The 15,676-nt window shown below is 37.2% G+C and overlaps 3 protein-coding genes and 1 long non-coding RNA gene across 4 annotated transcripts in view; 1 reads left to right on the top strand and 3 right to left on the bottom strand.

The window, feature by feature from the left end:
- Positions 1–490: 490 nt before the first annotated feature.
- On the bottom strand, positions 491–862 carry LOC149216794 (uncharacterized). Its single transcript, XR_016251155.1, has 2 exons — positions 758–862; positions 491–714 (listed from the first exon to the last, which is right to left on the bottom strand). It is a non-coding gene; the product is annotated as an uncharacterized LOC149216794 (long non-coding RNA).
- Positions 712–15,676, top strand: part of LOC149216790 (putative CoA ligase CCL7) — a 242,721-nt gene continuing 227,756 nt past the window's right edge. Inside the window, exon 1 of the mRNA XM_089392855.1 lies at positions 712–1,811. Coding sequence (XP_089248981.1) covers positions 894–1,811 — 918 coding nt within the window. The 5' untranslated portion in view covers positions 712–893. The remainder of the gene's footprint in view (positions 1,812–15,676) is intronic.
- On the bottom strand, positions 8,220–10,350 carry LOC149216793 (uncharacterized). The gene is made up of 4 exons (XM_089392851.1): positions 10,218–10,350; positions 9,784–9,939; positions 9,451–9,510; positions 8,220–9,128 (listed from the first exon to the last, which is right to left on the bottom strand). Exons 1-4 carry the CDS (start codon positions 10,285–10,287, stop codon positions 8,890–8,892), a joined length of 525 nt encoding a protein of 174 aa, XP_089248977.1. The 5' UTR covers positions 10,288–10,350; the 3' UTR covers positions 8,220–8,889.
- On the bottom strand, positions 10,214–14,016 carry LOC149216792 (uncharacterized). Its single transcript, XM_089392850.1, has 7 exons — positions 13,480–14,016; positions 12,906–13,352; positions 12,311–12,757; positions 12,047–12,108; positions 11,188–11,271; positions 10,927–11,029; positions 10,214–10,736 (listed from the first exon to the last, which is right to left on the bottom strand). Exons 1-7 carry the CDS (start codon positions 13,912–13,914, stop codon positions 10,707–10,709), a joined length of 1,608 nt encoding a protein of 535 aa, XP_089248976.1. The 5' UTR covers positions 13,915–14,016; the 3' UTR covers positions 10,214–10,706.

Raw genomic sequence — 15,676 nt, 5'->3', positions numbered from 1 at the left:
AGTAAAATAATAACTTTGTATTAAAAACAAAAAATAGATATAAATTGATGTGATTATTACTTAATTAATATTAATACTAATTTTACACATTCAAAAACTTATTAATATTAATATTATAAATAAAAATGTCTTTTAAATTAATCATATTTTAATTAATCAAAAAAATTCTCATTTAAAATATAAATCACAAAAATCATATATCTCACTGTACGATACTGTACCAAACTGTTAAACGCACATTTCAAAATAACAAATTATATTTTAAAAACACTTCTGAAATGGTATCCTAGTTTATTAGAGTAGGTTTAACCAAAAAATTATTTTTGTTTACCTTTCAACGGGTTGGGTTGACTTGCCAAGGAATGCATTCTGATGTTTATCCAGAAGAAAACGCAAGTTATATCTAGATTACGAGTTACGAGTCTGCCTCACCGGTTTGATGGCTCTGCACGTAATAGATTTTCAACTAAAAGGATAGGTACTATTGATATTTGTTCACATGTTAGCTGAAACCACTTAACTCTTTGCCAGAGTGGAATCATGCTTTGGGATTCTCATGTTTGTATGATCGAAATTCATAAAATCGGAATTCTCAAGGGACTTTAAATTACAGACCCAGGGAACCCAGTGCCTGGAAATGTAAAACTGACAGCAATTTCTCCCATAGAAATCTCATATCATATCCTTGAATTGAGATCTTCAGTTGACAGTAACCTCATATCGTATCCTTGAATTGAGATCTTCAGTTGACAGTAACCTCAGAGCCAAATTACTGGGCACAATCTCTCATACAACCAAACAGAATTGATACGGAGAAATCTGGTTATGGGAGGGACGGAATATTCAGATCCCTGAGGCCGCCATTGAAGCTTCCAAAGGACAAGAACACCGACATGGTCTCTTTTATGTTCAGAGATTCATCATCCTACGCTCACAAATTAGCACTGGCAGATGCAGATTCCGGCGAGAAACTGAGTTTCAGGGAATTCAAAGACAAGGTAAGAGCGGTGGGCAGTGGATTAAGTCAATTGGGTATTAGAAAAGGAGACGTGGTGCTCTTGTTTTCTCCCAATTCTATTTATTTCCCCCTGTGTTTCTTTGGGATTGTTTCAATTGGGGCGGTGGCAACCACTGTCAATCCGGTGTACACCGTCATGGAAGTAGCCAAACAGGCCCAGGATTCGAAAGCCAAACTCATAATAACTGTCCCAGAGCTATGGGATACAGTTAAAGATCTGGGTTTGCCTGCAATAGTGATTGGGGACGATGGGGATGGTAAGAGGGCTAGTTCTCCCATTATTTTATTTTCCAAAGTCTTAACCATGGGTGCCCAGAAGAATCCACCTGAGGTTATTATCGAGCAGACGGACACAGCTGCACTGTTGTATTCTTCTGGGACTACTGGGAAAAATAAAGGGGTGATCTTAACTCATAGGAATTTCATGGCCGCTGCCTTGATGGTGACCAGTGACCAAGATATGAAAGGCGTGAAGCATTGGACTGTCTTATGTGTTATTCCCATGTTTCATGTCTATGGGCTGGCATGTGTCACATATGGGCAGCTCCAGAGAGGAAATGCTGTGGTTCCAATGGGGAAATTTGACTTTATAAGGATGCTGGAAGCAATTCAAGAATACAAGATATCTTATTTAACTATAGTGCCACCCATTATGATTGCTCTTGCGAAACAGAAAGTTGTGGAACGATATGATCTGTCTTCTTTGAACGAGATTGTCAGTGGAGCAGCACCCCTGGACAAGGATACCATGGAGCAGTGTGCGAAGAGACTCCCACAGGTCACAATTAATCAGGTGCACATCTATATCCATCTTTTACCTATGCATCTTAGATACAGTAGAGTATTTTTGTTTACTTCATGGAAAAATCTTATGAGACATAAAGCATAATCTGCACAAAAATGGTATACAACTCAGCTGCCATTTACTTAAGTAGTGTATCTACCTGCTCCATGTTTAGAATCATACTTTTTTTTAAAGTTATAAAACATTCTTAATGAAATTAAGTACTTAATTAGAAACCAAATTCAACCAGCTATGCAAATTAATATTTTCCTGTTTTATTGAGGGATTTGTGATATTAACAATATAGAAGATATCTCTTCATTAAGTACTTAATTAGAAACCAAATTCAACCAGCTATGCAAATTAATATTTTCCTGTTTTATTGAGGGATTTGTGATATTAACGATATAGAAGATATCTCAATATCATATACGTTTCAATTTTTTTTCAAATCAAGTTTAAATGTTTTTCTTAATTTATAATTTTTCATTACTAAAATATAGAATCTTAATTTAAATTCACAAATATATTTCTTTATGTATGGAGATTCTCTCAATTAAATATTATATGAAGGAGAAGTCACAAACTTGAATCTGCTTTACTAGAGTTCCATCAAATAATTGAAATTCCATCTTATGAGCATTGCTCTTTTGCCTTCTTATTTATCTCTTTAATAAGTTGGTGAAGTTCAGGGAGTCACAAAAAAAAATATAAAAAATTAGTTGTATAAGCATTCTTTACATTAAATGTGTTGCCCATGTCCACAAGAATAAGTATTGTTGGGGCTAATGCACACCATGGCATATATCAGGCTCCTTGTTAAATTTAGATATGGCACTTTCTTCATAACTTTCATTTCAGACTCTGTTTATTAACCTTTGTTATCACACAACTTCACTACAAGTTTCTGTGGAGTTGAAATCGACCACTTGAATCCCAAGGAAAAGGTGGATCTGTCCAAAACCAATCACATCCAAGACAAATGTCTTTGTTATGTTAAACTTGTTTAGTGTAAGACAAGTTTCTACTTAATGACAGATATTTTTAGCAGTTATATTATTTGTTAACATGATTAGATTTTTTTTCAATGTTTGCTCTTAATTATTGCCAATATCAAACGTTGACTAATTTGCATAACGAAACTCTGAAAAATTCAGTAGCATTAACCCGATTTGAAACTAAAAAAAGTAACATCAACTACATACAGTGCTAAAATTAAAAAAAACAAATCTCATCAACAATGTTGATGTAAATACACGGATTAAGGTCCAAACTGCCAAAAAGAAAAAACATCTCATCAACAATGTTGATCTAGATACACGGATTCATGTCCAAACTGCAAAAACCTTATTTTTTTTTTGAGGTATCCATGAATCTTTTGGTGCCAACTGATATGTAATTTGCATGAGAAAGTAATAAATTCATACTTTCATTAGAACCAAGATAACTCCCAACGATGTGTCTACATTTTTTACTTTAGAGTAAATTACTTATGACGTAGGCTTAATCAAAATGGAGGCAATTTTTGGGAAAACCGGGAACAAAATAGATTCATAGTCAACTCAATAGTTGGCTCAATGGGAATTAATTTTTTTAGAAATCGGGAATGCAAAAGAGACTCTTGAGAAACTCAGTGGCTGAATCTGCAAGCCAGAGAAACCTACGTTAAGTCAGTTCTGCATCCCTCCCCATATTGGTACTCAATACTAGAGGCACTGATGGGAGTTTCTCAGTGGTGTTTTCGTGCCCCAGTGGGGTCCTATAGAGACACATAGTGATAACGGATACATATATAGGAAGGATCGTGCCATGTTCAGTGATCAAGCAAGATAAGTAGGTTGGTTTGATGAGGAAAGATTGCTTGCTTCCTTATTTTCATTTCCATCTCCTTTTCCAGGACTCTATACAGGACTTAATATAGGATAGTAATAGTCATTCCAATAGTAATAGTAAGATTTGATTGCTGATGTTGTGCAAAGCAACGAGAAGATTCAGAGTCGTGAGGAAGGAAACAAGGAATTCCAAAAGCCAAAGTCGGAGTCACAGTGCATAACTGAGATTAAGGAGATCAAACAGAATCAGGGAGAGTCTGTTTGGGTTTCCCTTTCTTTTGCTTGAGGTCATCACCGCCACCTGCAGCGTTCATCTTCTATAGTGTATTGCTTAAATGGACCAATGAGGGGTAGGCTAGGTCCTAGCCATGTCCTAGGATGCTTAGTTCCTCCCTATGTTCTACCTCAATGGTTTGGTAAATCTCAGTCACATCTTAGCCAGAGAAACCTACCTAAGTCAGTTCTGCATTCCCTCCCCATATTGGTGCTCAATAATAGAGGCACTGATAGGAACACTAAAACTCAAAAGATTTATTAGGTCATTCCTTTTTGAAGAGACAAGTAAAGTTGATCTGAACCAAAAAAATTCCTCCCATCTAGGTTGAAAGGGAAAGTTGGATTTAAATAGGGGAGAATTGGAATCAGAAGTCCACTGGCAGTAAACCTTCCAATCACCCGCGGGTCAGCTCGCCCTGCGAATCCAGGGCATAATTTAAAATATAGTTGATGCTCATTCTTTTTTAATACATAAGTTTGTGAACTGGGTAGGATGGAGCACCCTCCATCCAATCACCGACCATCTAAAAGTAGAAAGGGAAGACCTCAGCAGGCAACTCCGGGGTAAAGCCCCTATTCACCTTGCGCAACCAAATGAACGGATGCAGGGAGACACGGAATGGGGCTACTCAGTCAAGGCAAGGTCTGTAGGTATGTAGAAATCTGAAATAACAAACCCGGAAAGGGGACTGGGGACTGAATCCAGACAAAGGGATGTGGAAAGCCATATGGGATCTGGCCTACATTCCGAAGGTAAATTTTTTTGCTATGGTTGCTCTTCCAAAATATTCATTTACCCGTCTGGATCCCTCCAATTGTCCACTTTGTAATATGGCAGAAGAGATCACCTACCAGTACATATTCTTAGTGTCAAGTGGCTGGGATTAGGGATTACTTGCAAATCGATTCCATAATACTAAAATTCCAGATTCTGGAGTTGGTGATGGTGATGGGACTTGCATTCATATATTGCTTATATTTTCTTACACTACGGGCATATGAGTGATGCCTCCAGAGATTTGAATATAGGTGAGATTACTTGTAAATCAATTCCAAACACTAAATCAATTCCAAACACCAAAATTCTAGAGACCAGAGTTAGTGCTAGAAAAGCTATAAAACAAGACATTCCAGAGTCTAATATAAAATCTTCCCAAAATTGATAGCCACCCAGAAATTCTGTTACATTGGAGGAACAAATTCCCTGAACCCTTTTTCATTGAAAGATAAACCCTAGAAACCCTATCAGATTGGTGGAACAAATACCCCTTTCACTGAAAGGAAATGCCCCCGCTGATCGGTGATCCCAAGATTCCAGTCTTGAAAAAAAAAAAACCTCAGCATTAACTTCACAGTATCACAGGGGTCACTGTCACTGTGGAAAGCATCAAGGAAAAGTTTCCACCTAACCATGTTTGCAGAAGTGTAAAAGAGATGATTCCAGACCATCAATGCAAGCAAGCAGACACAAGGCCACCAGCACACAAACTCCCCAAGCTTGAAACTAAATGTTACTGAAGCAGAAATGCAAAAACGGGAAAGGGATCAGCGTGGCTACACCTTTTTCTTTGACAGAGCGTTCGAACGAAATCAAGGTCCTGCAATAGCGGATGAATGGACTTATCTGCAAATGCACGAATGTACAGACATCGTAGAAGGAGAAATTGGAAATGAAATGGACGAAGTGAAGCTCGTGAAATTACCCAGACATCTCGCACGTTTAATAGGATTAGCCCTAGCAAATAGCACATTAATGAGTGGCATGGTAAAAATTATACACCTTCATATATCTTTGCCAGAGTATCAAAATGACAGATTTCTTTTGCCAGAGTATCAAAATGACAGATTTCTTGTTGATTGATTGAGTGATTTTAATGATGTTCATGAGGCTGAACAGTCTGGGACCAAGAGAATAACAGCCTAACTCATTTTCATACTTTTTTAGATGTGGGATTTTTGTTATGGATCTTGACTGCAACTCATTTTCATACTTCTCTCAATGTAGGATTTTATGTTATGGATCTTGACTACAACTCATTTTCATACTTTTTTCAATGTGGGATCTTTGGTTAGGTTTTCATCGAAGGAATAATGCATGCTGTTAACTTTTTAAACAGTTTTCATATTGTTAAAAACTAAAAAAACAAAGCAAAAAACAGATAAACTATAACTTCACTCTAAACCTATCATTTCAATATTTCTAATAAGATTTATAAGAGATACTTGTATATAAATCTAATTAAACATATACAGAGCCACAATTTCATTCCAAAATCAATGAAAATTCCATTAAAATTTTAAAAAGCATTCAAACGAAATTATAGCCTCAGTAGACTTTCACACCATTTTGAAAGAATAACTTTCAGTGTAGATGCTCTTCATCTCTTTCACACCATTTTGAAAGAATAACTTTCACTGTATATGCTCTCCATGGTCACTTTTCACCTACCCTTGTGTGTTACCCTTTGTATATAGCAAGTATTGCTAGTATTAAACCCTTGTGTGTTACCTGTTGCGTATGTGTTAAACATCATAAGAATGAGAGAGCGATGCCTAAGGGCAACGCAAAATTTGAATGATGAAAATACATGGTAAGATGTATATCCGAGTATATATTTCTACATGTATTTCCTTCCTTTAAATACTATATGGCTTTGAGTTTTTCCCTTTTATCTGTATTTTATTACAGGCTCTTTTTATAATAAAGTGTCCACATTTAATATATAATTATTATTACGACATTTAAATGGTAAGGAATAATATAAAAGACTTCCCATCTCATATAGAAATAAAAAGCTCAGACAAATAAAAAATGTTGTCTGCCACATATAGTAGTTGGTTATGGAAGGTACAAAGAGAGGCCGATAGGATTATTAAATTAGAATTGTTGAATTTCTCTTAAAGAGATGTTGGTTCAAGCCTAGAAGGAGCAAAGAGATTTGATGTTTGGAGTTCTATTTTTTTTGGACACCATATTCCTTTAAATACAACTTAATTTTTTAGAAAAGTTCAAGCCCAATGTAGTTTTCCATGCAAACATACACTTAAATCGCTACTGGGCTTATGATATTTATTAATTCAAAGTAAACTGGTATACAAGAGAATGTACCAAGCTAAACCACAAGTTACACATCTTCAGACCTGAAAAAGTACGTAACAATGGTTTGGCAAATCAATAGCGATATCATAATTGCTTTTCCTTCCACATACATACAATTGCTCCAAAGGGGAGTGCAAAAGCAATCTCCTATAAAAATGGACCTATATATCTAAAAACAAGATCTTAGCCATGAGGAAAAAGAATAGAAAGGTCTGAGGACCATAAAGGCACAGCCATGAGGATATCATAGCCTACTGGTGTTGTCTGATGAATGAACCGTGAAGGGGGAAAGCTCTGGTCCGTGACAACTGCTTTCTTTCACACAACTACCGAAGGGAGAAGAGAAGCAAACAGGACATATAGAATAAGGCTGGAAAGAAGAACTCAGATCAGCTCTGTGTATTAAGACAGCAGCAAAATCTTACCACCAAAACCTGCTAACAGAGCCTTTTGATATCTCAAATCCCGATAGCAGACTAAACATGGGTCCTCGTCCAGGAAGAACTGAGATCAGTTGTGTCCTCAATGGAAATTGGTAAGGGCCCCAGGCCTGTTGGTTTCCCTATTGATTTCTACCAAAAACTGTGGCACATTATTAGTAGGGACCTTTTAGCAGCTTCTGACTAAACATGGGTCCTCGTCCAGGAAGAACTGAGATCAGTTGTGTACTCAATGGAAATTGGTAAGGGCCCCAGGCCTGTTGGTTTCCCTATTGATTTCTACCAAAAACTGTGGCACATTATTAGTGGGGACCTTTTAGCAGCTGCTGAGGAATCTAGGGTGTCTGGAAAGATACTGAAGGATATCAATTCACCTTTTTCTACACACTCAAAAGTAGAAAGTAGAAATGGGGAAAGATTTTATTTAGGTTCATCCAAAAATAAAATAACAAAGGGGATTCAAGCAAGAACCCTCCATACAAAACAAGGGGATTCAAGCAAGAACCCTCCATACAAAACAGTACCCAGAAGAACAAATGTGTAAGGAAAACAGTCAAGGTTTTGAATTCAGTTTCAAATTTTAGAATAGAGAAAACAAAATAACTTATGAGTTCACTTGACCTTCACTGCCAATTTTGGTTAAGAAGTAATTCAGCGCCCAAAGATCATCCAATTGTACACAGTCTCTCGTATAATTGTCTACAACCTCTAAAGTTCTCCTAATTGGATAGTGGTACCGGTGTCTAAGAAGAGTGATACCCTTGCATATCTCATGAAAATTATCAAGCTGTCCTAACACAGAGAAAAACTACAAAACAACCATCATGTGACTTGCTTAACAGACATGAAACTTACATCAGAGATTGATGGGTTTTCACATATCACTTTCACTGAAATAGAGAAGAGATGGCGAGAAAGACTTGATATTATGTATTTTTTTTTTTTCAATAAGTATGGTCAGCCTTTTTTTCCTTAGTTAATGTCCATGTGGATAACAATACTAAACTTCACTGTGGCTATCCTATTATGTATCCTTTTTTTACTTCATTTCATGTTATTTTAGATTGAACTTTGGCATTTTCTAAGAGTTGTGTTTGCACTCCCACATTGTACTCATATTAATTGTATCCTTCAGTCTCATTGACCTATGCAGAGACCTAATTCCCAAACGGGTTAACCATCACATACATTATCCAGCTGCGAACTCCGGCATGGCATATCACCAACAGAAACCCATTGGGCAATGTACAGCAATATTTTGTTGGCATCTAGTGTTATAACCATGGAGTAATTTTATGATCAAATATAGGTTTTTTTCCCATCTGAAAAATTAAAAAATGGCGAATGAGAATTCTTTCGTATTCAGATGAGTTGAATACCAGAGTCTCTCAAGCCATCAATGAGGGACTTAACCTTCCCGTGGTATTTCTGTTCCCTCTTCATGAAGACTGAGACTGCAGGGATGTCCTAGAAGAGGAGACGCTGCCCCAATATTTTTCCGAAACCTCTGCATGTGCAGTGGGATCCATGTTCTTGAGAACCATGTTGTGACAACTCGCAATAACCTCATCATTATGAACCACGATCGCACCAAAAGGCCCACCATGGCCACAATTAACTGCATTGTGTGCTTCTTCAACAGCGTTGGTCAAGAATTTCATATCTCTGTCTTGAACAGCTGAGCAACAACAACAAAAAACAGGAAATTTAGGAAGCAGATACGAGACTCATTTGAAGAGCTGCTAAAAAATTTGTCCACTTGAAAAGCTGCTAAATAATTTTCCCCATCCATGCCTCATGGCTTTTTCTATTGTGGATTAGATTTCAAATCGGAGAATTCATCTTTGAAAAACAAAAGTTTGTCTAAAAATCCGTAAAAGAACATCACTCTGCAAATTATATGCAGATTTCTACACCAATCTTCATGATCCCAAATAGAACAAATCCATTGAAAAGTAGCATAAAATATTGTTATCAAGCATAACCTAGCAAAATCTGACCTTCATGATGACCTGTATATGCCGATGCTGCAGAAATGGTCCCATCCTTGGATTCTACAACTGCATCAGAAAACATGTGATAAATTGTCATAACAAGGTCCTCCTATTTCCTCATTTCTTGTATTGAAACACACTGTTTTCAGTTTAAAGAATGGGTATTTGCATATTATATGTGTTTGGGTTTGTACGTATATCTCGTCTAATAAGGCACTGATGGGTGTGTGCACACATGCCCATCACATAAACAAGCTCGAAAACCAGAAACGAAAAATTATGTCGGAATAAATTAACTTTCAGCTAAATAAAAAGGCAAGAACCAGAATGCTTGCTTACCATTGGCTTCTTCCATATCAATGATCCAGGTGACCAAGAAATCAAATTGAACTATAGATTCCAGACAAAATAAAAACTGGGTCGCTAGATTATCAATGCAGGAAGCCCAAAAAGCTATACTGCAACCACGCTTTAGTCTTCCACATTTACCCAAATCTGCACACTCACAGACACCCAAAACAGTTTGATGCCCCCACAACTTGCACTCGCATTCCTTATAGATGTATTAGCCGTCTTCTCTACCTACCCCAATTGGCAAAATTGCGTTCAGAAACACAGAGGATAATGCATAGGAAAAAATAGGATTGTAATGGGTCCACCGGATCCCAGTTTCAGATACGACCCACTGAAAATAAAATGGAAAAGCTCCTGAAAACAAGTGTCCCACTAATAAAACTTATATGAAATATGAGAATGGGATCAGAGAATCTTACCTCCCAAAATCAACAAAGGGACCTGAAACACGAATTGAATTGATGGTCTAATACGGGCTGAGTCTGTCATGTATAAAAAGTTCGCGTGGAATTAAAGCGACTCGCAAGGAGGACAGTACAAGATGAGAAGAAGATTGGAACTTTTTTCCTTCTACGATATGTCTTGTCCTGTCCTCACCTCTCAGCTGCTCCTATATAGTGGGTATGGAACCCCAACGACCATCACCGACCAAGGGTGACCACCTCTTTTTCCCTTAGTAGTAAACAACGGGTGCGCCCAATTCCAATCGCAATTCCAAGGCCTGCACCGCTTCTGTTGCATGAAGCCCATGGAGATCTAACTTCCAAATGTCCTTATGTTTTTCATTTCTAATTTGAAGAATATCTGCAGCTGCCTTAGCATTTAGTTTATCTGCAGCCAAATGTTCCTCTTTTGATTTTAGAGAAATATTCCTAGCAGTGCTGTGATCGCCTCGCAAATAAGATCTTTCAGCTTCCCTTGAATGTCGATTTGCAGCCCTGCTTGAAAACAAGCGATGATAATATATGTTCATGCCTTCCCAATTATCAGTAAATTAAATCAAACATAATATCAGCATAATACTGTTTATAGCAACTCTAAATTCACTCTGGAGTGATACTTAGTAATGTTTAAAAGCATTGACATTGAGAAAACAAATAAATTCAAACCAAACACAATAAAATATACCGCTTTCCGTTTCTCTGCTCGCTCATCACATCTAAAACTGAAGCTAATGCCTGAGGCACCATTGCCTGATCCGTCCTTCAAAGCTTGGGTTGGAGTTGCAGTTCTGAAACTCATTAAGAACAACACACATGCAAAAGACAATAGCAAGCTACAAACAAAAGCAATTATGCCAAAAAAGATCAAATGGCCATACTGCTCACTGATAATTCAACATCATATTACTGTGTTTACAATCATATAATTTTACAAATGGAAGGATACGAGGAGCCAACAGAACAGCTGTCTTCCTCCTCATCATTCTTTGAATCTACATGTGTGGGAACCTTTATACTTTGCTCATGCACCCTGGAAAAACAAGAAAAAGTGTTTACAATATGTTTCCACCACTAAATCAGATTAAAGAGTTATTTTAATATTAAATTCCAGGCAATAATGTTTTCCAGCACAAAACAAGCATAAGTCTTGAAATACAAAACAAAGTACTACTTTCTGGGCCTCAGGGCCAGAAATACAAAACAAAGTACTACTTTCTGGGCCATTTTTTAATTTTTCAGATGGGAAAAAAACCTTTATTTGATCATAAAATTACTCCATGGTTATAACACTAGATGCCAACAAAACAAGCATAAGTCTTGAATTACAAAACAAGCATAAGTCTTGAAATACAAAACAAAGTACTACTTTCTGGGCCATTTTTTAATTTTTCAGATGGGAAAAAAACCTATATTTGATCATAAAATTACTCCATGGTTATAACACTAGATGCCAACAAAATATTGCTGTACATTGCCCAATGGGTTTCTGTTGGTGATATGCCATGCCGGAGTTCGCAGCTGGATAATGTATGTGATGGTTAACCCGTTTGGGAATTAGGTCTCTGCATAGGTCAATGAGACTGAAGGATACAATTAATATGAGTACAATGTGGGAGTGCAAACACAATTCTTAGAAAATGCCAAAGTTCAATCTAAAATAACATGAAATGAAGTAAAATAACATGAAATGAAGTAAAACAAGCATAAGTCTTGAAATACAAAACAAAGTACTACTTTCTGGGCCTTCTTTGTTCTGGCCAAAATATGCCAGGAGATATCAGACAAACAAGGATGAAGTGACTTACTTCAAGCTCTCAGAACGCAAAGATTTTCCAGGTGTTTGGGTCGAAGCAGTTCTCACAACCAACTAACAACCATAAAATAAATGGTGAGGATGTGTACTAATTGATATGCCGAGCACATATTAAAAAAATTGTAACTATGTATACATTAACTGCAATGTGCCCATCACAGACACCATCAAAATAATCAAGCTTTACACCCCCCTTCATATTTCCTTAATAATTTTTAAAGGATAGATCCACCAAGCCTGCTTTGATCATTTTTACCTGTGTCTTTTTGGAAACTGAGGAAGATGTGATACTATTTGCAACGGTACGCTTATCTTTGCCCTCAACAATTTCATTATCAGCAGGTCGAACTCCAGTAAAAGCCCTTTTGTCAGTTGCCAAAGCAAATGGCTGTGGAACAGTGTAATTTGATCTTGCAGATCCATGGTTAACTGACCTACGAAGGGGATTGTTTGAAGCAGGCAACGTGGTTTCGCCTTTATCAGCTTCCGATACCTCTACCGTATTTTTCTTAGATTTTGAATTTGTATCTATAGTATTTCTGGTTGTAGCTTTTGGGTTTCCCTTTAAGAAAGTACTTGATTTCTGAGAATTTCTTAACTTCTGGTTCTGAGATTCTGTAGTTCTACCATTTTCTGGGACAGTGGAGTTAACCTTCTTTGATTTCAACCGAGTAGAAAGTGGATTGGATACCCTTTTGACCCCCTGGAATAGAATCAAATATTGCATTATAATGGCAATCTTTCATTATGCTTGTTTTTCATAAATGTTCATTCAAAGGAAATAATCATTCAGGATGAGCAAAAAACAACACATGCAATAGATCCACCAAGCCTGCTTTGATCATTTTTACCTGTGTCTTTTTGGAAACTGAGGAAGATGTGATACTATTTGCAACGGTACGCTTATCTTTGCCCTCAACAATTTCATTATCAGCAAGTCGAACTCCAGTAAAAGCCCTTTTGTCAGTTGCCAAAGCAAATGGCTGTGGAACAGTGTAATTTGATCTTGCAGATCCATGGTTAACTGACCTACGAAGGGGATTGTTTGAAGCAGGCAACGTGGTTTCGCCTTTATCAGCTTCCGATACCTCTACCGTATTTTTCTTAGATTTTGAATTTGTATCTATAGTATTTCTGGTTGTAGCTTTTGGGTTTCCCTTTAAGAAAGTACTTGATTTCTGAGAATTTCTTAACTTCTGGTTCTGAGATTCTGTAGTTCTACCATTTTCTGGGACAGTGGAGTTAACCTTCTTTGATTTCAACCGAGTAGAAAGTGGATTGGATACCCTTTTGACCCCCTGGAATAGAATCAGATATTGCATTATAATGGCAATCTTTCATTATGCTTGTTTTTCATAAATGTTCATTCAAAGGAAATAATCATTCAGGATGAGCAAAAAACAACACATGCAATGGTGAACATACCTCAGTAGCCATTGGATTGTTTTCTGTTTGAGGATGCTTTGATGCGTCATCTCCTTCAAGAATTAAATTAGACTGCTTCTCCTGTTCAACAGACATATCCCCAGTCTGGTTCGAACCCCCATTTGCTATTAAGGTCACTTCAACTTCTCCTTCACTTTTTCTTGGCAATTCAGATTCAATCTCCTCTGCTAGAGTTGGATGTTCTTGAAGCCCATCCATTTTTGTGCTTCCCATGTTTGTGTCTGCATCTTCCACATTGTTCTCTTTCCTAGACTCCGTTAAATCTGCAGAGAACTGAGAGGACGGATCATCAGACACAGTACCATTTTCATGATGGCCATTCGTTTGCTGGAAACTCTGATTTATGTCCACATCCTGCTCTGCAGCCTCTTCATGAATTAAGGTACCAGAAGAAATGTCTACTACTCCATCCATCTGTGCAGCGCAAAATCCAGCACAACAATTCTATTGACCCAGTGATGCTCCTGGCAAGAAACGGATACCGTAACGTCCAGCTATGCCAACGCTCAGTCAGTGAGGGGGCATCCATGAATACCTCCGCCCCTGAGGCCGATATGCAGGTAATGGTGTCGTGAATACCTCCGCCCCTGAGGCCGATATGCGGGTAATGGTGTCGTAAAAACCCTAAGTCGTTTCCTGCCCACTCCGCCAGGTGTCAGATGTGCATCAAACCTGAACGAAGACGAAGCTAATTGTCAGTTCGCCAAGTGTCAGCGTCAGAATGAGTAGGACGACGAAAGGTCCCTTTCAAAGGAAGGCCTATCGGCCTAAAAAGCTCAGACAAATAAAAAATGTTGTCTGCCACATATAGTAGTTGGTTATGGAAGGTACTTTTTTTTTCCCGGGGGGAAAGGATCCCCGCTAAAGAAGCCACATGTTACAATCATATTACATCATATACATCTGTACAACAGGACATGTTACAATCGTATTACATCATATACGTTTGTACAACGGGACCATATGTACAACGGGACAACCACATTACATCAAATATATGCTGCGCGCAGCGTAAGGATCGAAACCTGGTGGGGAGTGTGGCAACCGACAGCCCCTACCATCATATCATGCGTGCAGGAAGGTACTTATATATGAAGTGGAAGAAATACTAGAAGAGAAACATCAAGCCACCTGAAAAATAGACCTTTTTAAGTCATGTGTAGATGCCTATTTTGTAGGTTTTAATGGGTATGGTAGAGTTCCTACATGCAATAAAGTTGGGGAATTTTAAAACTTTTCAAGTCATGTGTAGATGCCTATTTTGTCGGTTTTAATGGGTATGGTAGAGTTCTTACATCCAATAAAGTTGGGGAATTTTAAAAACCTATTATAGTATATAGATATAGATATTTTGAGGAATCATTTTTTAGAAAGTTTGGTGATTGTTAAGTAGAATAATTTTACTCCCTTAAGATTTGGGTGAATCATTTATAGAAAAAAATGGAAATTGACTATATTGTTTTTGGAAAAATATAGCACTTAAAATTTCCCTTGTTAGATAGTGATTTAGAAATTTTAATTGGAGTAGTTTGCCCAACCAATCACGCAATCATTGTGGAATCCAATAAGGGCAAAGTATAGTTAGTGCAAGTGCACTAGAGCGTTTTGACAAGGAGGATGATTCAATAGTGGCATCGATATGAATCAATGAACCTTAAATGAAGATGGTGAAGAAGGGTGAGGTTTCTAATGAAATTGTAAAGTTGTCTAGAATGCTTTTTTCTCTTGCTATATTAATGGACAATATATAAGGATATATATTAGCAAATGGTCACTCATCTTGGACATTAATTTTTTTGGACAATTGCTCATTATGTTTGTAAATGCTATTTTCATAAACTTTCATTCCAATTTTGTGCTTTCTTGTGTAAGTTTTAATTTTGGATATCGCTGAGACTCTTCTTTCATTACACTAACATAAATCTAGTGTAACTTTTGATATATCAAGCATTAAGAGAGATAAATTGGAAATTGACAAATCAATTTTGGAAAATATGGAAAAATAGCCCAATGGAAAATATAGCACCTAATTTTTTCTTGTTACAAAGTGCCTTGGGGATTTGATTTGGAGTAGCTTACCCAACCAATCATGTACTCATTGTGGAATCCAATACGGGGCAAAGTCGATTTTGTGTGAGAAGATGAGGATTTGACAAAGAGGATGAACCAAACCTAA

This window comes from Pinus tabuliformis, chromosome 1_1 (genome assembly GCF_031772625.1).
Source record: "Pinus tabuliformis cultivar Carrire ecotype Pingquan chromosome 1_1, CPIR1, whole genome shotgun sequence".
NCBI classification, from domain to species: Eukaryota; Viridiplantae; Streptophyta; class Pinopsida; order Pinales; family Pinaceae; genus Pinus; species Pinus tabuliformis.
Note: the sequence above shows the minus strand (reverse complement) of the source record. Positions and strands in the feature narration are given on the sequence as shown.

Excerpts from the sequence above, each read along its gene's own strand:
- LOC149216792 (XM_089392850.1), bottom strand. The coding sequence starts at position 13,914 with ATGGATGGAGTAGTAGACATTTCTTCTGGTACCTTAATTCATGAAGAG. Across the intron at positions 12,758-12,905 it reads CAGTTTCCAAAAAGACACAG|GGGGTCAAAAGGGTATCCAA; the intron begins GTAAAAATGATC and ends ATTCTATTCCAG. Across the intron at positions 10,737-10,926 it reads GAGCAGAGAAACGGAAAGCG|GGCTGCAAATCGACATTCAA; the intron begins GTATATTTTATT and ends GTTTTCAAGCAG.
- LOC149216793 (XM_089392851.1), bottom strand. The coding sequence starts at position 10,287 with ATGACAGACTCAGCCCGTATTAGACCATCAATTCAATTCGTGTTTCAG. Across the intron at positions 9,940-10,217 it reads CCCTTTGTTGATTTTGGGAG|ATTTGGGTAAATGTGGAAGA; the intron begins GTAAGATTCTCT and ends GTGAGTGTGCAG. Across the intron at positions 9,511-9,783 it reads TGATATGGAAGAAGCCAATG|TTGTAGAATCCAAGGATGGG; the intron begins GTAAGCAAGCAT and ends TTTCTGATGCAG.